At 35.1% G+C, this 20185-nt stretch overlaps 1 protein-coding gene across 1 annotated transcript in view; it reads right to left on the bottom strand.

Annotated features, from left to right (window-relative positions):
• The window catches only part of FAR1 (fatty acyl-CoA reductase 1), a 65812-nt gene that overhangs the window by 13027 nt on the left and 32600 nt on the right, over positions 1–20185 (bottom strand). The window contains exons 4-10 of the mRNA XM_008067939.1: positions 14190–14369; positions 11208–11385; positions 10188–10232; positions 9981–10099; positions 9016–9083; positions 7335–7506; positions 91–220 (exon numbers count right to left, since the gene is read on the bottom strand). Coding sequence (XP_008066130.1) covers positions 91–220; positions 7335–7506; positions 9016–9083; positions 9981–10099; positions 10188–10232; positions 11208–11385; positions 14190–14369 — 892 coding nt within the window. The remainder of the gene's footprint in view (positions 1–90; positions 221–7334; positions 7507–9015; positions 9084–9980; positions 10100–10187; positions 10233–11207; positions 11386–14189; positions 14370–20185) is intronic.

The raw sequence follows: 20185 nt of genomic DNA on the forward strand, positions 1-20185 counted from the left end.
GTTGTAGAAAATATTTAATTATTTCTCAGGTTGCTAATGGCTCTCTAGTTAGTATGCTACTTACTTTCTAAACAAACAGAAAATACTTGCCTTTTTATCTTCAGGGTTTAACTGATTCATTAACATATTGACATTGTCTGTATTCCAAACCCAAGAATTACTTGTGAAATATTCAAGGAACACCATAGCTTTGTGAAGCCGAGTTATTGTTTTCATCATCCTGTATTATAAGAAAAATTGACAGAGTCATATTTTATATAATTAGGAAAAATCCCATCACCACCCAGGGCACCAGTTTTCCCCAATATAGACATTAACGTTAAAATTATAAAATATAATTCAATTAAGAGTACAAAACCAGCAGGGAATAAGAATATTTCTGTATCTGGGAAGAACGTTTTATAAATCCAAAATGAAAAAAATTTTTTGGAAGCAGCAGCAAATGCATTTAATACTGCAAAAATAGAATTCCGTTGACATATGGAATTAATTCTCAAAGGATACGCAATGATCTTAAAGTCAAGTTTTCGACATAAAATACTAAGCCAATAAATGGCTTCAAATAATATTTCCTTGCTTTCTGTTCCTTAAGCTACATTTTATAGCTCACAGCTACATTAACTAAGAATTCCTGTAAATTCATAACATACTGTATAATATTATAATCCCAACTCTTCAGCATCACTGAAGCAAAGTGAATACAGAAATATTCGTTTGCCATTTAGTCAACTCTACTTAAGAAATAAAAAAACTCTCTTTAACAACGATTGGTGCCACTCTTGACTGTCTGGATGTGCTGTGAAATCAATGACTTACACTGAAAACTTTCTGAAATAGATATTCATTCATTTTCTAATTATCGAACAATCCCATCCTTATGGAAATAAAGGAGTGTAACACATTTTTGTTTATTTTAAAAAGTGCCAGGTCTTTAAATCTGTCATTTTATATATCATGGTTCAATGTAAGTCATTGATATCATAACACTAACTTGAGCAGAATATCTATACCATAATTATGTATGATAAGCAGGGAAAGAGAAGAACTTTTTGAAACCAAACACACAGAAAAATTCCAACCTCTGAGAACAGAAAAATAATTTGTAAAAAAGTACTTTTAAAATAATTTAATTTGTATTCCCACAATACAATAATTAGCATTATATGTAGTTTAGAAAGTCCCAAAATTAGGAGCTTTAAAAATGGGGAACATGGAGGAAAATTTGAATATTAGAAATAGAGGAAAAGAAAAATCAAAACTGTATCATTAGCTAAGCAATTCTGATAACATTTAATACATTTAGAAAGAAACTCTGAATCCAGAATACCAGAAGAAAATGAAACAATATGGACTATGTAAAGAAAAACTGTAGTTCACCCAATAAAGTAATTTCAAAACAAAATCTCCATTAAACACAAAAAGTATCAAGCACCAAAAGCTGTTTTTTGGACAGAAACAGTTCATATAGATAAAAAGCTTGGGGTGGTGATGGTGGGGGGGACGGACATGCTGCTTTCAGAAAAGATTAGGCATTTTTTCCTAAAAAACAAAAATATATAACAAATTTGTAACTACATCAACAAACCATCGCCAGTATAATATTCTTGAATCTCTCTCTCTCACACCCAGTTAACATGGTTTTCCAACATATATCTTATTACAAAGATTTTCTTCCTAACTCCTTTCTCATTGATAATTCTCACCTAATCTTATCTTCAGGTTCATTCAAGTAACAGAATTACCTTAAAGTCAATCACTGATTAAGTCATTCAAAATATAATTGGAATAAAATGTTGAGAAAGAAATTTGAAAGGCTATATATTTTTATGCAAAATTTATAGAACAACAGGCAACGCAGGCTGGGCTCAGTGGCTCAGCCTGTAATCCCAGCACTTTGGGAGGCCAAGGCGAGTGGAATGCCTGAGCTTGTGGGTTTGAGACCAGCCCAGGGAACTTGGTGAACTTCCTCTCTCAAAAAAAATTAGCCTGGCCTGGTAGTGTGCCTGTAAGTTCCAGCTACTTGAAAAGCTGAGGTGGAAGGATTGCTGGAGCCCAACAGGTCGACGATGGGTTGGCCGTGAGCGTGCCACTGCATTGAAGCCTGGGCAACAGAGTGAGACTCCGCCCCCCCCCCCCAAAAAAAGGAGTAACAGGCAACAAAAGTACTGCATTGAATATTACTGAGGAATGAAAAGAAACTTAAAACTTTGAATCATCACTCCTTGGTTAAATATGTCATAGAACAGATGCTTGTGACTACACTGCCAGGTATGTTCGAGTATTTATTCTTTATTATGGCAACCTTCAACAATAACCAATCACAATCCTTTAGAGTAGGTCAAGATCTTAAAAATCAGCTAGTTTAGGGTTTCTCAACTTTGGCACTAGTGGGCCTAGTAATTCCTTGTTGTGGAGGGCTGTCTTGCAGGCTGTAAGATGTCGGCAGCACCCCTACCTCCATCCACTAGATGCCAGTAGCAGCCCCACCCCAGCTGTGGTAACTAAAAATACCTCCAAACATTGTCACATTCTCCAGTTGAGAACCACACAGATGAAAAATATCAGGTTTGGAGAAGTTAAGCTAGAGAGAATTAAACTAAATAACCAAAACTTAAGACCATGGAGACATTCTTTAAATATTTTTAACAGTGGTAAAACATTTACTATATTTCAAGAGCTAGAGTGAATAATTTATGCTGTGTCTGTATGCAATATCGTGCATCCTAGTTCCCAATATAAACCAAGAACCTATGTGAGGTATATCTGAGTTTTTCTTTTTATAATTATGTCAAGATATACAGCAGGTCAGATTTTTAAATAGCTGACACTCAGAAGAAACTGAGTAAACTGGACATTGTGAATGACATGATTGACATCAGTTTTATGTAGAATTAAATTTTATATTAAGGCCCCAATAAAAGGTGTAAAACCCAGTATCATGCTCAATAAATAGCTGAACAAATTATACAAATTTTAAGACTTTGTACTTAACACTTACACAATTGTCTAAATAAAAGACCTTTATCTCTCATGTTGCTTTTGGACTATAAGTTCCCATAGGTCAAGGAATCAGTCCTGCCTTGATACTTAGAAAGCCTCACACAGGACAACCTTAAGTAAGAAGATTCTTTACTGAACATTTCCTATTTGAGGAAGATTTACTTTCCAAAGGTGCCTGTGATATTATATTCTCCCATCCTACACGCTCACCTACAATGTCACCTTGACTGTCTTCCATTGAGAGATGAAGGTAACTTATAACCAAAAGAATAAGTTATAAGAGTAAGGTGGAAGTGACATGGTATGACTTCTGAGGCTAGGATAGAAAAGTTGATAGAGCTTTCTGCCTTGCTCACTGGATACTCACCTTGAAGCTTTCAGTCACCTTGCATGCTGTCCAACTCCCCCTGAGGCTGCCATGCTGCAAGGAAGCCCAAACTAGTCCATATGGAGACACTACATGGAGAGGCTTGCCACTATGTGAAGCAAGAAAGACGCCGGCCACTCTAGCTGCTCTACCCCCTCCTCCCCCTTACCAGTTCCTCCACAGTGTACCTGTTCTAGTCTCTGTCCTTGACTGCAACCACTTGAAAGACCCTGAGCCAGAACCAACCAGGCAAACCTTTCTAAAGTTTCTGACCCACAGAAGTTGTGACAAATAAAATGCTTGTTGTTTTGAGATACTCGAGGTGACTTTTCATGCAGCACAGGTAACTGTAACATTATACTGGGCAGGACTGCTGTAATAAAAATCTATGACATGAGGTACTGGCTTTAGGATCAATGGTAGAGAAAACCTGTAAGGCTTTTGAGGCGATCATTAATGAGATCTGAAAAGACCAGGAAAAGAACATTAGCAGAAACCTTAAAGGAATTTAAGGAAGCTGTTGATGAGAAGTGAGGAAAATATTATTGGAAGTTGAATGAAAGATTGAAAAAACTGTCACCTGCGGTAACATGAGAGATAAAAACTTTACCTAATAAACTCGATGATCTATCCAAGATTTCCTAAAAGAGGACAAAGATGGTTTTTTAAAATGAACTATTTGAGTAGAATTTGTTGGAAATGTAAAAAGCCAGTCAGAAATTCATTACGTAATGGTTTCTGAGCATAGGTCAAATCCAGGGTGAGAATGTCAGATTCTTTGCTAAGACCTTAAACCTAAGGTAGATGGCTCATAGAACCTTTCAGACAGACAAAAGGCTATCTCCAGATCTTAAAGACATGTGTCAACAGGAACTCTATTGTTCAAAAGGCAGGATCTAGAGTCTAAGGATCTAAGAGGCAAGAATTTAATATCTAAGGGTGTTGTTCTATAGCAACCTCAGAGAGCACCCAAGAAAGAGAAGGGCTTGTCTCAAAAGAGATCTATAGGTATGGCTGGGATCTAATGTCGTGGATTCCTCTAAAACAGATACAATGAAAAAGTTTTAAAGCAATCGTGTCCGTTTACATGTAAATGAACAGAGACAGTACAAAATGAAAAAAGGCCACTATAGCCAAGATCAGCAAATTAGGGCCATCACACCACAATCAGCTTACCACCTGTTTTTGTAATAAAGTTTCAGTGTAATACAGTTATGTTCTTTCATCTACATATTGTTTATGGCTGCTTTCCTGTATGGCCTACAGAGCCTTAAATATTTATGACACGGTGCTAATTTACAAGAAAAGCTTTCCAACTCACACCCTGGATCCCTAACCTTTTATGGGCAGAAAGCAGAACAAGAAGGCTACTCAATCGTATACCTATGCTACTTTTTAAGGCTAAAGAAGGACAACTCAGAGAGCCGAGTCAAGAGCCTCAGAAAACTCCCAGAGTAAGACTGAACTCCAATCAAGAAACCATTAACACATCCCTAACTGGAATTCAGAACTGTCACAGACCAGTGTTTGTTATGTGCCTTTCATATTCTCCCTTTTTGAATAAGATTATCTAAAGCCATCATCTTATGCTTGTCTCATCACCTTAAGACGGGAATATAGGCAGTTAGTCACTTGCTGCTTTAGTTCACAGGATTTCAGATCAACACTTGAGGTACTATACTTGAGGACCTACATGAGCAAAACCACTCCCAAAGAGCCTTACCTGAGAATGGACCGATTTTAGATGACAAAACTCTGACTTCAGGTTGATGCCACAGGGAACTTGGGAGAAAGAAGCCACTAACTGTATTTTCTAAGTGGGAGGAATAGAAATTGTTTTGGCCAGACGGTTGACTATAACAGATTGCACTTTCCGAAAATGGCTGCAACAATACCTTTTATCTCACTTGTTCATTTATGGAACAGTTCTGACCATTCTCTAAATCTTTCTTAAATCTAGAATTTGTGACTCACTTGTGACTAGAAGAATGAGGCAAAAGTGATGCTGTAAGACTTTCCCGGGTAGATCAGAAAAGGTAATGTAGCCTTTGGCTGCCCATGTAAAAAGTCTAATTCCCCAAAGGCTGGCATTAATCCTTGCAAATAACCTATACAGAGAGATTCTGACATGACAGGAAGAGACAATGATATCTGGCTCCTTGCTGCTCCATTGCTCCTCCCCACCCCCATCTCTTTAATCTGACCACAACTACATGAAAGACTCCCATGCCAAACCCCAAATTCCTGACCAGAACAGAAATAATACACTGAAAGAAATAATAAAATGACTATTGCTGCTTTAAGCCACCAAGTTTGAGATGATTTGTTATACAGCAACATCTACTCTGAATCATTTAGTAAACTTTGGCTGTTCCCTCATATTTTTTAAATCTGTTAAGCCCCCTTTTTTAGTTTTGACTTTTCTGCCCTAAACTATAACAAGTGGATTAACATAAAGAAAGCATGTACGGCCATCGTTCATGAATTTATGCCTGCTTTTCAGTAATAAAAGAATGCTACCAATGGCAAACATTGCATTTTGAAGATCATTCTAGAAAAGCCCAAGAATATACTTTTTAAATCTGTTCTAAACTTGTTTAATACCTCTCACATATTCCAATTAGTTAACATATAGGGCTAGCAACATCATGGACAAATGAATCCACAGAAAATCCCTACAAGGAACTCAGATCCTGATACACTGTAACTGGCAGATACCTCACATTTATTTTTTGAGCAGCTGATGGAAGTTCTGGAATCAGCATCTTCTTTATACATAAATACTCAAATCCTGCACTCTCCAATCAAAGACTCCACTGTAATGCCAATGTAGTTAAAAAAAATAAATAAATATTTTTATAGTACATTTCATTGTAATTGTGTGGCAAAGAAGGTAGTACTTAAGTTTGTGGGGTTTCAATGAAAAAAAAAAGAAAGAAGAAAGAAAGGCTATTACAACTATAAGAAAATAGGAATTTTTCCATTTATTATTAATTTTTTTGTCATGACTATGCCATTCCCAACTTGGAAAATTAGTCAAAACTGTAATAACCGTATTATAAGCTGAATGGGCAGCTGAGATATTTCAAGTAATTTTATAGAAGCATCCTATATTTTTCACATAAAACTGCACCATCTACTTAAAGCAAAACATTTAACCCTTAATCCCCTATAAAAACTCAACCCTAGGTTTTTAAGGGCGAGAGGAGAAGGGCTCAATTTCAGCTTATAATAACAATGACAACCTTGATTTAGGACATTTTCTATATTATGGGATTTTGGAGGATCAATGACTCAGTAAAATAAGATCCAGCTAGTCTCCCCAAATATCTCCAAATTCTAGGAAATGTCCTAGCATCCTGATTGTGATTGTGATTGTGATCAGGTTAGTAATTCTAAAGGTAAAGCTCATGCTAGCGACTTTCCGTCTCTCCAGCAAGCTTCCACCACCTTACCAATACACAGTGTATTTACTGCTATTCTTCTTACCACGGTTTCTGACCTGTCAACCTGAGTGCAAGATCGAGCAATAATGCAGGTACTGTATGTCTGACACCCTTCCAATAATGAAGCAATAGGTTGTTGGAATACAACTTAATATTGGGGCGCCTGAATACTTGGTTTAAAGGATTCATCTTGAAGCAATGATTTAGATAATATCCTGTAGGAAAAATAAGCGTCAAAGCATCTTGAATATTATTTGTTATTCAAAAAATACCTAAAGTTAGACCTAGAATTCAATACATCACAGTAACTTATCATCCAAACTTTAGAACAAATTAGAGTGACTTACAACACTACCTTTGCTTTTCTGACCAAGTCTTAAATTCAAGAGTCTTCTCATTCACAAAAGGCCATTAAGCCTTATCATAAGCATAAACAAATACAGAGTTAATATGCATTTTAGTGTAAGCATGGGTTGTTTAACAGTCAGAGGAACAGATAAGACAGAGCTAGTCACCATTACCTTGGGCTTCTTCCAGTCATCCTGAGGTAGATATCATACAGGAATGCTGGGGCCTTATGGCTTACAGCAATCCAGTAATGATATAAAAGGTGATTGGAGGTTAGATTTACATTGGGCCGTCTGAAGGCCTGTTCGAGAGGATTCCTCTTGAAAGTGGAAATTACATGGTATTCTGAGGAAGAAAAGTTGTGTAACAGCTTTGATAATAACCATGTAATGAAGTTTTGAAAAAAAAATCATGTTTTTACAATGCAAAATATTTTACCAAAGATGCCAGTGTTCGTTCATTTAAAAAACAAACTTCTACTCTAAAGCAGCTACGAGAATATATGTATTAGACTGCTGAGCTCAAGTGATTTTAAAACTGCCACTACTCTTGAATTTTAATTAGATGAACGAATTTTTGCTAAAATTTACACTTAAATCCTTTCAGTGTTTTACTTATATCAGTTTACAATGTTACTTTCTATATTTCACCTCTCACGATAGCTTCTTTCTTTCTGTTCCTCTTTCCAGATTCTTATTACTGTACTTACTTAAAAAAGAAAAGGAAAATCATCATCCTTTGCTTAAGTTGCTCAAATTATCATATATCAACAAGCTTAAAACAACCCAAAATTGACTTCTGCTGAAATTTATTTAGTAACTCAATGTCAACACAATCAAATCTAGTATCACCTATGTTAATTCTTTATTGGAAATGTATAGTGAGATATTCACTAAAAAATAATGCCCAATTTAATTTTTTTCACTAAATTTTACAACACAATAACACAGTAACTTATAAAAGAGTATAAAAAGCCTAACTCGTTTATGTGTTTAAGTATTCTTAAAAGACTACTTGAAATAATTATCATAAAGTTAAAATTACCCCAGATTCTTTTTAATGGTCAATCTTTAAATTGAAATAAAAATACCACAGAAAAACCCTAGCACAAAGGTCATAAAAAATTTACCTTAAAATCAAAATTGGTCTGCAGGGGTAATGCAAATTATTCAATTAGAGGTAAAATAAGATCTTTCACTAAATCAATGCCACAAATTTGTTTTACTTAAATTTAAATATATTTTAAATTTACTTTAAATTAAATTTTAATCATTAGCCAACAATTTTAAAATGATCAATTTCAATAACCCTTAAGTTATACTATCCCTATTTTAGAACTAGGAACATAACACTACCTGCTTGTGAATCTGTGAGTTTAAGAAGATTATAAAGATTAATAGAAAATATTTTGGCAAAGTGTATCCTACTTCCTAGTTCCTTTGTTTATTACTCTGGGGGCCACTTGATATACCTACTCTTGTAGTTAGAAGTGACATTGTCTGTGAATAGGCAACATCAGGACTGAGGGTGCTCATAAGGGAGAAAAAAGCACTGTTCCCATGCCACAGGGATCTAGGAGGGCTGCTGCAGATGGCAGCAGAAAAACAGCAAGGGTCAGACAAGGGTGGGGTGAGGGGGAATATACAGCAGGATGTTTTTTCATTTGTAAAACACTATTAAGGACCACAAGGTAGTATTGGTAGATATTACTTCTACGATGGCAATTAAAATACTTAAAACAAATTGGTAACTTAGTGGCCTTAATGCCTCAAGGGTATTCTAACATTAAAACTTCAGTGAACTTCAGTTCTTTAAGATGAATTCTAACATTCAAAAACACAGGTAAAATCATACCAACTTCACCCCAGTGGAAAGGATTAGTGCTGCCTGTTGTGCAATTGTACACCATGATGTTTCTTGGTCTGCAAAGACAGAGACAAAAGCAATGAAACATAAAAAGAGGCCAAATGTATCCAACCTAAATCTTAAATGAAAACATCCAAGTAGAACATGAGGACAATGAGTTCTTTATCTATACTATTTTTTTTTAAGTATCCTTAAAGGATTAGCTTTTACAATAATGACTATTTACAACTACCTTTTCTACCACCCCATCCCAAAAAATAGATTTTGTTTCTTTTCACATTTTTTTCTCTTGTATTAATTTTTAAGTGTGAGAAAAGCAACAACAATCTCAGCTCTACCTGTCTCCTCATTTTCAGAGGCTCTGGTTGAAAAAAAAAGATGAACTTTGTTTCCTTTTGCAAGAAACAACATATTCATATAGTCATATCCCTTCTTTTATTAGGACATAAAATATTGACATCAAAAATAAGAGTGGTTTACTGATTAGGAAAAAAAGTTACTGGGAAGCTAAAAGTTCAGGTGTCATCTGTAAATACTATCTTTTAATAGAAGGATGCTCAGGGCTTTATTAAAGTTGCTCTAGTGTGCTGTGTTTAATATATGTAAACCAGGCTCTGAATTTCAGCTTTCTGCATATGTCAAATTTATACCAAGTTATAGTTTGGATTAAAAAAAATCATCCTTGAGGAGGGCAATTTTTTTTTCATTTTTAATCCCTAATCAATTTGTCTATCCTGTATGTATTACATGAGATTTAATGTTAATTGTTCATTATTATTGATGGGACTGCTTGCTATTGGGATATACCAACTCTTGCAGTTGGCAGTGATATTGTCAGTGATAAACTGGTAAGGCAATATCAGGGTTGAAGGATTAATTAACATTAGTCAGTAGTTATATTTTCCCTTTTCAGTTACTACATATTCAATAAGCAACATTGTCACCTCATATACCTATTAACTCCGGAATACCAGGCTGCCGCAAGACTCGTGTTGACAACCACATCTACAGGAACAAGATCTGCAAGGGCATTGTTGGAGGCACGCATTGTTCGAAGAATTCCTTTCCCTGCCTTTGTTAAAATCAAAAACAACACCTTAAGATATGTAAGCTGTAGTGTATATATATTTAATATTAAATTAATCATAGGGTTTACTTACCGCAATAAAAAGACCACTTGGTCCATTAAAGTTATCAATCCATCCCTAAAATGAAAAATTAAAAAGATGGGAGCTTAGAAATATTATGAAGCTAGAGATTTATTATTTGAAAGCTACAACTCCAAAAACACACTTGGTAGTTTTCTTCTAATATATACTTCATAGATTTAAACTAAGAAATAGACTAGATTCAAGCCAGATTATTTCTACCAGTGCCAAACAGAAGCAGTTTTCCTCTGGGATCAAAAATGATTGAGTAAAAATATTTTCAATATTTTCAAGTTAATCTTCCATTAACTCTCTGTAAAGAGAATTTGACAAAACGGTGTTAACATTGCCAAATATTTTTGCTAAATTAAGCTTGCTCGAGTTTGATTTTATCCTATTTACTAATGCAGTATCCTAAGACTGGGGAAAATGGCAAGCCTTTCTCAAAAACTACTGAATAAGACAGAGAAAACAGAATATAATTGTCAAAGCAACAAGAGATGCTATCATTACCATTATACAGACCTAGGTTTTTCCTAAATCAATTTACCTAATTGGTTTATATTTCTGCTTTCTCTCATTCCAGGAATTATTTGTGAAAATAACCCCAGGGTATATGTTAAAATACCATAATACCCTGCTTTTTTCACAAGTTATAGAAATCTCTTACATCTTTCATAGTTTTATGACCTATATAGGAAGGGTCTACCTCTTGGAAGGCTTGCCTCTTTTTGGTACTAAAAAGCAAATAAGATCGTGGTCTTAGTTGACTCAAGACATATCATAGCTTTTGATCTAATTTTCTATTAGGAGTTTAAAAATGTTGATGTACATGTCTGTATACACAGCATTATACTATAAATAAAAGTACCAATAAAACCATCTCTTCCTGTGAATGGAAAACAATTTTGCAATGGTAAGCCATGTTTAGTAAATAATACCTGCTCTTAAACAACTGCCAGCTTTTTTTATACAGAGTTATGATGTAAAATTCTCAGTTCCAATTATTTATGAAGATTTCTAACAACTTACTGGAAAAGGTTCTTTCCAACTGGCACCAACAATCGATGGCCTTACAATTGCCACATTTAGCTTTGCTCCTTCTTGTTGTACAACATATTCTGCCAGTGCTTTTGTATATATATATGTATTAGGTCTGTCTCCTATCAATTTTGGCGTGATATCATTGACTAGGCCATCATCCATCCACCTGGTAAACACACAAATTGCATAGAAAAGTATTTCCAGATGTTTTACCATAAAATGAAAACTACCTAATTAACTTTACATATCCAAGCATGTCTGTTGCCCTGATGCAAATGATAAGAACATTTTTACTAAAAAAATTGAAGTTAGTCTTATTTTTGTTAAACATAAACTACAGATCCACAATCCCTTATCTGCAATTTCTATACCAAAAAAATTTCATACATCATAAGGTATGAACTAATCTGAACTAATTTATGGTCTTTTAAACTTATGATCTTTTAAAAAAACAACTTAGTTTAAATCTTCATACATTTTATATGTGTTTGATCAGGGATCCTATCCCCAATCAATTTGAAGGTTTTTCATACTGCACAGTACATAAATTATATTTCCTTTCTAAAGTCCAAATAAATTCCAAAATGTATCTGTCCCCAAAGATTTCAGATTAGGAAACAGATCTGTATATAACTACCTAACAGAGTAACATGTTAATTAAATACAATGCAATTAACATACATTTACAATTAATATAAAAAGATCTAGTATTTAAAGTGAAGTACTGTAAATTGTACACACTCACTAACAAGATTAACAAATATGTACTACGACAAACAATAAACTATACTATAAAATACTATAAAAATTCAATTAGCAACCTACTATGAAGTCACAAAATTCCTCCAGTTCTGTGTCTCTGAAAAAATGGTCTACTCTGATTATCTGTAAAATGAGGATGATATACCAGGTGATGTCTATGATCTTTCCTTGTCTCAGTTTCTGATTCTGATATGCTATGTATTTGTTTTCAGATACTTTCTCCTTCTTGCCTATAATGTTCCACATGCAAGTAGTCTCAACATATTGTCACGAACATATTGTCACGTTCTAATACCCTACTACCTGATAAGGAAGCATAAAACAGAAATTATCAAGATAAATTTTCCTCTGTATATGGATGTACTCTTTGTATATGAAAGGATAAGAACATTAACTAAATTGAAGGGAGAGTGCTACCCATCTTAAAATAAATTCCACAGTGGAGATGAGTTTTAAGAAATAGAAAGGATAACTGACACATGGGGGAGGGAGGAAACCTGCCTAAACTGAGGAGAGACTTTAGCCAGTAAGCCTTATATCACTGGATGAGTTTACAGACCAAATCCATGAGTTATTCTAAAATCATCTGTTTTTAGATTTCTTTGTAAGCAAGGAATAGAAGGACAACATTACGCTACAAGTTCTTTCTCAGTTCCTTAAATGTTTGCATATAACAATGCCAATAAGAAAAAAATAGAGTGCTTCATTAACTTCCACACTTAACTTTTCCCAATATATTAACTTCTGTCAACTGACCTGCAAGGACAATGAAGTAGACAATGGGATCATCTAAGAAACTGAGTCAGAGCCAGGTGTGGTGGCACATGCCTGTAATCCCAGAACTTTGGGAGGTGGAGGCAAAAGAATTGCCTGAAGCCCAGGGGTTTGAGTCCAGCCTGGGCAACTTGGTGAAACCTCGTCTCTACAATAAATAAAAAAAAATCAGCTGGACACGGTGGTGCATGCCTGCAGTTCCAGCAACTTGGAAGGCTGAGGCGGAAGGACACCACGGACTCCAGCCTAAGAGACAGAGTGAGACCCTGAATCAAAAAAAAAAAAAAGAAACTAAGTCAGAAGTTAGAAATCAGGGAATTACCATAAGAATACCTTGGTAATCTTCCATACTTATCTTTTTACAATCTCTGTTTCCTCATAATGATTAGCAAGAAAGTCTAAAGAAAGGACTGTGTACTTATTTTAGGAGAAAGCAGCAGATGGTAACTAAGGAGTCAAAAGTGGACAGAATCTCTGAGAAGAAAGGAAACTAAAAAGAGCCAAAGAAGAACAAAGGAGGAAAATACTCAGAAATATTATATAAGGACTGACAAATACATGAAGATGTGGTAGATACTGGAATGTTTCTATAACTGCAGTCTATAAAAGAAAAAAGTCCCCTCTTTTTCTTCTTCTTGCTCTGATAAGAAGTTTGATAACAGCTACTTGAAAGGCTGAGGCTGAAGGATTGCCTAAGTCCAGCAGGTCATGGCTGTGGTGACGGGACAACAGAGTGAGATTCCAACTCAAAACAAACAAACAAACAAAACAAATAAAAGAAGTTTGATAAGAAAGGTAAGCTAAAGCAAAGGAGAACTGAGACATGTTATAGACAAACTTCACTTACTCTCCATCTATCAAATACTCACAGTTTTCATGCAATAACCGCTTACAGGACCCAGTCCCCAGAAAGATGATAACAGGAACAGCAGGGGTGTGAAATAAAGGACTATGACTCCTCTGGTTCCCTAATAATCAAAGGCTCCTCTATAGATACAGTCTATTTGCGTTTGTGGGGGAGGAAGCAGAGGATGATCCTTTAATAAATTAGAACCTTGCTATTAACTAGGTAGTCATTGTCTCCACAGGTACTTCTTGGTTATTAGAATTGATTCCCTGATAAGCTAGCTGTTCAGAAGCCTTCTTCCAACCATTACCATTACACTTATTCAAAGTGAAAATCCCACACACTTCACTAACACTCATTTATATATAAATCTATACAATAAAAAGAATATCGCAGATACACAATAATTTATTGAAGAAATAAATGCATGCATATGTGTGTGTATGGGGGGGAGAAGGAGAGAGGGAAAGAGGCAAAGGGAGAGAGGGGAAAAGGTAGGTAAAAGAAGGAGAATGAGAAAAATAGATGAACTCGGATCCAAAGTTTTGGGATCAAAGCAAATGTATATAAATTTCAAACAAACATACTCTAAGGAATCAATCAGCTTCTTGGGATCCACAGGGGGTGGATACACCACTTCATCAATATGCTTTCGATTGCAGTAAGCATATGCTGTTGATACATGCATGAACACTTCCAGATTCTTCATTTGTTGTGCAAGGAGAATTAGCTGTTGGGTTGCAATCACATTTAACTGAACAGCATCCCTGTTTATAAAAAAAAGTAACAATAAAAAAACTAGAAGGCTATGTTATTTGTTTCACTTGTAAAAAAAAATCTTATTTTCATTAGAAAGGTAAAGAGAAAGAGACATTTTTGTTACTTCACAATTTATCCCTTAGCTTTGATTTTGTGTGTTTCATTTCAGTATAAAATATAACTCAGCTATATTTTAAAAAGAAATTTTCTGCTTATATAATAAACTTCATTGTAGCATTTTAAAAAGTACAAATTTAAAAATTGTAATTACCCAGAAACATAGGCAACTTCAGTCTTTAGCTTTTATGCATTGATTTTTAAACCATGCGAGACTTCTTTTGCATCTTGACTTTTAAAAGTATGCTCTTTTGTAATATGGATATACCACAAGGAGAAAAAATAGAGAGGTTAAGTAATTCTAAAATGCTAAGGTAGAGTCACCAATAAGGGTAATACAAAGAAACTCAGAAACATTAAATTGCAATAACATATAATCCAGTGAGAATATGTTTACTACCCTCTTTGTAGCAATTAATCCAAACACCTTTTAAGACTACCTTATAAAATTCAAAGGGATATTATAATAAAACTGGTAATTTGTTACAAGAGGCATATGTAAGACTCCAAAATGATCTATATATTCCCTTATTGGAATTTATTTAAAGTAAATAATTCCAGAAAAGTAAAAATATATATGCAGAAAAGCAATCAAAGAAGCACCATCTAATAATAATAAACGCCTAGAGAACCAGATAATCACTATGAATGAAATGGTTCAGTAAGTTAGGTATTTTATCACAATGGAAGATCACTAAAACAATTATATGAAGACAATAAAAACCTGGAAAATCTGTATGAATAATACCCCTAAAATGCAAACATTATGATGTGAAGCAGGATTAAGAACAAGATTCTAGAGTCTGACCTGGGTTTAAACCTTGACTTGGCCTACCTGTCGGGTAGCATGTAAAGTTACTGAAGCACTTGTACCTCAGTTTCCCTATCTGTGAATGGAAACAATAATGAAATCTACTTACTAAGGCTCACATAAAATTAAATGAAATAAATGCTTGTAAGCATTAAGCATTATTCCTAACACAGTTCTCAAACAGGCAGTCAAAAAGTATTACTTAAAGTAGTGAGATAGTGGGTAGTTTTGCTTTCTTTTTTTTTTTTTGAGTTGGAGTTTCACTCTGTCGCCCAGACTGGAGTGCAGTGGCTGCTCCCGGCCACCGCAGCCTTGACCTGCTGGGCTCCGGCGATCCTTCCGCCTCAGCCTTCCAAGTAGCCAGAATTACAGCCATGCGCTACCACGCCCAGCTGATTTTTTGATTTACTGTAGAGATGAGGTCTCGCTGCCCAGGCGGGTCTCGAATCCGCGGGCTCAGGCAATCCACTCACCTCAGCCTCCCAAAGGCACGGGATTACAGGATGAGCCACCAAGCCCGGCTAGTTTTGCTTTCTATTAAGTTTTTGTTTATAGTTTGTTATTTTTTTAAAAAAGTTAATCAAAAGGTCGACTGTACAACATAGTGACTACAGTTAGTAACAATGTATTGTTATTCTTGAAAATTACTGAGAGTGAATTTTATGTTCTAAAAATGATAATTATTGAGGTAATGCATATGTTAATTAGCTCATTTTAGTCATTCTACAATGTATACATATTTCAAAACATCATGTTATACATAACATAGACAATTTTTGTCAATGTATAAAATAATAAAAAGGAAAAAAATAGATTGGAATACTCTGTACCAGTGGTAAAAATGGCAAAGTTAGACACTGTGGTAATGCTATAAAAAGATACAATTGAGACAGAGTAGCCAATGTAGCTTAGACATAGATGAGTTTCTTGCAGGCTGGTCTAAATTAAAATAGGGTAAGTGATCAGGTATCTTTCTTATGGGTATATAACCTTCACACAACCAGTAGGCATATCAGACCTGACCACCTCGTGGGTTGGAATGTAGAATTACCATTACAGTAAAATCACTGAAACAATACAGAATTACCCAAAACACAGACACGAAGTTCTGAGCAAAGCCAATATCTAATTAAGCAATACTTTTCATTATTTAGAAGGTCCTTGTGACCTTAAAAGGTTGAAAGATGATAATCTCATGACCAGCTATCTGCAGCCCTCTGCTCTTAGCTCATGGTCTGCTTAATCATGACTGCAAAATTACATAAAGTTTCTTATCAAAGGCGAGCACAGGCCCTTACTCTTAAGGCACCCATGTTATCCCTTGAATGTGTCTTTTTCTTTCTAATAAATTCTCTCTTAAACTATATGTTGGACTCACTCTGAAATTCTTTTCAGTGGTGAAATCAAGAACCCATGGAACAACACACTACACACCACCCAGCATCACAACTGATCTGAAAGAAACTAGGACAAAGTACCAAGAAATACAGAAATGATATATTTATTGATCTAGTTAACCTACAGAAATTACCTCAGAGAAAAAACTTGTTCTACTCATAATTTTTCAAGCAAAAAGATTCTGTTTGAAAAATTATGAGTAGAACAAGTTGTTGTTCTGTGTATTGTGTAAATTGTGGTATATCAAAATGATGGAGTATCATCAGATTACTAAAATTGTAACTATGAAAAAATCTTTCCACATTAAATTTTTAAAGTAAAATGAGAAAGTCTATGTTCACAATCATGTAGAACAATGTATGTTCAAACAAAGGATGTTTTTATGAAAATAGTTGAGTACTTTCCAAAATTTTCTTATATTTTCAGTATTTAAGAGGAAAAAATCCAGCAACTCTTTTAAAAAGCCAGGATATGTCATAGATAGAATCCAGTCCACTTGATTGTAAAGCAATGCTTTGATGTCTATCATATTTGCAAAACAATGGAGAGAGGAAAAGTACTGTTTGGGAGAGGTATACAGAGAATATTCTGTTACAGGCTTTTGAGGACAGGACAACAAGTTCTGGGTCACCAGGAACAAGAAATAACTGCATGAGAGAAAAAAACTCCTGTGCCTTCTTTTTTTCTTTTAATTTAATAGTCTCCTACACCCTATGAAAACATACTGGAAGGAAATATTTTTAAATAAAATAATTGAGTTGGGGTCTTAAAATTATGGGTACATCTTTTTTTTTTTTTTTTCCTTGCCTCAATTGAGGCAGATAATCTGTTCAAGTGAAAATCCAGCAAGAAAGACATTTCACAGAGAGGATACTGTCCACTAGACTATAAGGGAATGTACTATTTTCTTTTGCATTTGCAAAACAATGAGGTCAGGGAGAGTAACGTTTTGGGAAAAGTACACAAAGGATATTCTGTTACATGTTCCTGAGGATGGTGACAGAGTTTCTGGGTCACTGAAAATGAGGAATAACGTGAGAGGAACACTTCTGTGCCCTGCCTTTTTCCCTCGTGTTTGTACCTGAGAGTCCAAACTTGAAGCCATTTTGCACTCATATAAGCAACTCTTCGTATCTCTGCCAGGCTAGTTAACTTCATTCTTTTACCTCAATCCAATTTCTACTCACTGAATTTCAGGCTAGGACCCTGATATGTTAGACCAGAGAGCATTTAGTATGTATCAGACAAAATAATGCTCTCATTATGTTTTGGTAGTATGGATTCATAAATGCCTCTTAAATAAGACAGGCTTTTGGGAGAGGGGTGAAAAATGAGCAAGACTTTGTAATTATGTTCCTTCATTAATGAAGACATGGAAACCATTCACAGGAAGAAAAGAAGGAAGAAAGGCAGGTAGGCAAGCCAGCCCAACCACCTGAAGGGTCAATACATGTTCTTGTTCATCTGTCTTTTTCAGACATCTTAGGTCCTTCGGAATCTATGTTGATAATATTTCTAAAGACCAAGGCTCTCATACTTGGTGTAACATACACTTCGGAGTTTATTAAAACGTAGATTCCTGGACCTCATCCTCAGACACTTTTAATATCTGAAACAAGGCCTGGGAAACTACATTTTAAATAAGTTGCCCAGGTCATTTTGACACAAATCTCTTTTCCATGCTCCCTACCCCTAAGAAAACACTGCCTAGATAAGATCTTATCACTATTATAGCCACATTTATTTTTTTAACCTTAACGAAAATATAGAAACAGATATTAAGGGACCAATGAATCGTCGTAGGGTAGGGGACTCAGGCACCTGCAACTTAAAAAACTTCTTCAAAGCTGATTCTGAGAGCAGCGGTTCTAAAAGTGAGATACAAGGTCTAACAATTACTAAAGGCCACCCAAGACTCTTGCTAAAAATAAGGATTCTGGGGTGTTATTTTAAAAGCAGAGGGTCAAAAATTGGCCAGTGTAGTCCAGAAATTTGCATTTCTAACACATATTTCAGTTTCTCTTAAGATTCACAGTACATTCTAAAGGTTGAGAATTAATGCCCAAGAAACATAATAGCTTCCTGATCTTTTCCAATCATCAATCTTTACTGTCATTCCTTTCTGAAAACCTTTCCTATTCATACCCTGGGCCTTATCACCCAGAATCGCTCCATTTCTAAAACCTTGTACTATGAATTTTCCCCAAGTCACACCATCTGCACATCCATCTCTCCTCTTAAGTCTGTTTTGTCCTCATCAAAACTCGTTTTGTCTCGTTTCTTGGCTCTTAATTACTCTCTGTTGACCCTGTCCTACCGCTACCCCCTTACTTCTATCTTCCCTTACATCAGACTCCACGGTCAACCACATAAGTAATCCCTTTATTATACTCACTTTTTTCCTCACCTTTTGCCAGTATTTCTCTACAATTCCTCATCTTGATATCCAGTTTTCCCCATCTCAAGACATGAATCACCATGTCTGAAAATGAATTAGCTCTACCTCCTCTCAAAGCTCACAGCACTTAATGAATGCTCCCTAGTAACGCCTATTTTCTATCCTATACTATGGCTATTTAAGCATATCCTATCTCCTTATATTAGACAATAAGGACTCTGAGATAAGATCTGTGTGCAATTATCTTGGTTTCTCCCCAAGATAACAAGCATAATGTTGTAGTAAAACCTGGATTCCCCACTCCTGCCAGCAGTAAAGGCTTTGACTTTTTTTATTTGTGAGTTAACAAGTGTTTATAAAGAGTAATTGTCTCATATATAGTTATTATATGCCTACTTGGGAGTATTTAAAAATGTTTGATCCAAATTTCTAATGTTGTCCTATCACCACTTAGATGTCAACATCTGTTAAAATTTCAGTGTAATGACAAGGGATAGGTCAGTGAACATACATGCCTTGACAAAGGAAGAGAAGACTACAATATCTACCCCTGCTGCTATAGTATTTCCAGTAAAAGACAGAATAATAATGAAAAGATATCCTCTTCCTTCATGGGAGCCTTGCTTAACATAGGAAAACAGAGAGAAGTTCCCTGAAGTACTATACTTTGGTCTTCCTCACAAAGGTAATGCGTTTTACACTAATTAATGTTGCCTGTTCACAAATCAATTTCCCCTGTAAAAGCATCTAATTTTCCTCTTTAAGTCAATGAGGACTACACCACAATTAGCCAATATCGATATACGTTTTTTCTTGAAAACATGTTAAGCTTCATAAGGCTGTGTGAACTTTTTCCTTTTGGTTATGAAGAAAAAAAAATACCTGTTAGACTAACCATTTCATGCTAATGAATTTTAGGAAAGAAAAAGCACTAACTAAAAATTAGGGACCATATTCACAGTCTTGGAAATAATAGTTAAAAATGAATTGTTAGACCTATATACAAAAATATATCCATGCAAGGAAAGACTTTTTTTCTTTTTTTTTTTGAGGTGGAGTCTCACTCTGTCGGCCAGACTGGAGTGCAGTGGCCGCTCCCG

The sequence above is a fragment of the Carlito syrichta genome, unplaced genomic scaffold, assembly GCF_000164805.1.
Source record: "Carlito syrichta isolate Samal-C Ts95f unplaced genomic scaffold, Tarsius_syrichta-2.0.1 Scaffold309824, whole genome shotgun sequence".
NCBI classification, from domain to species: domain Eukaryota; kingdom Metazoa; phylum Chordata; class Mammalia; order Primates; family Tarsiidae; genus Carlito; species Carlito syrichta.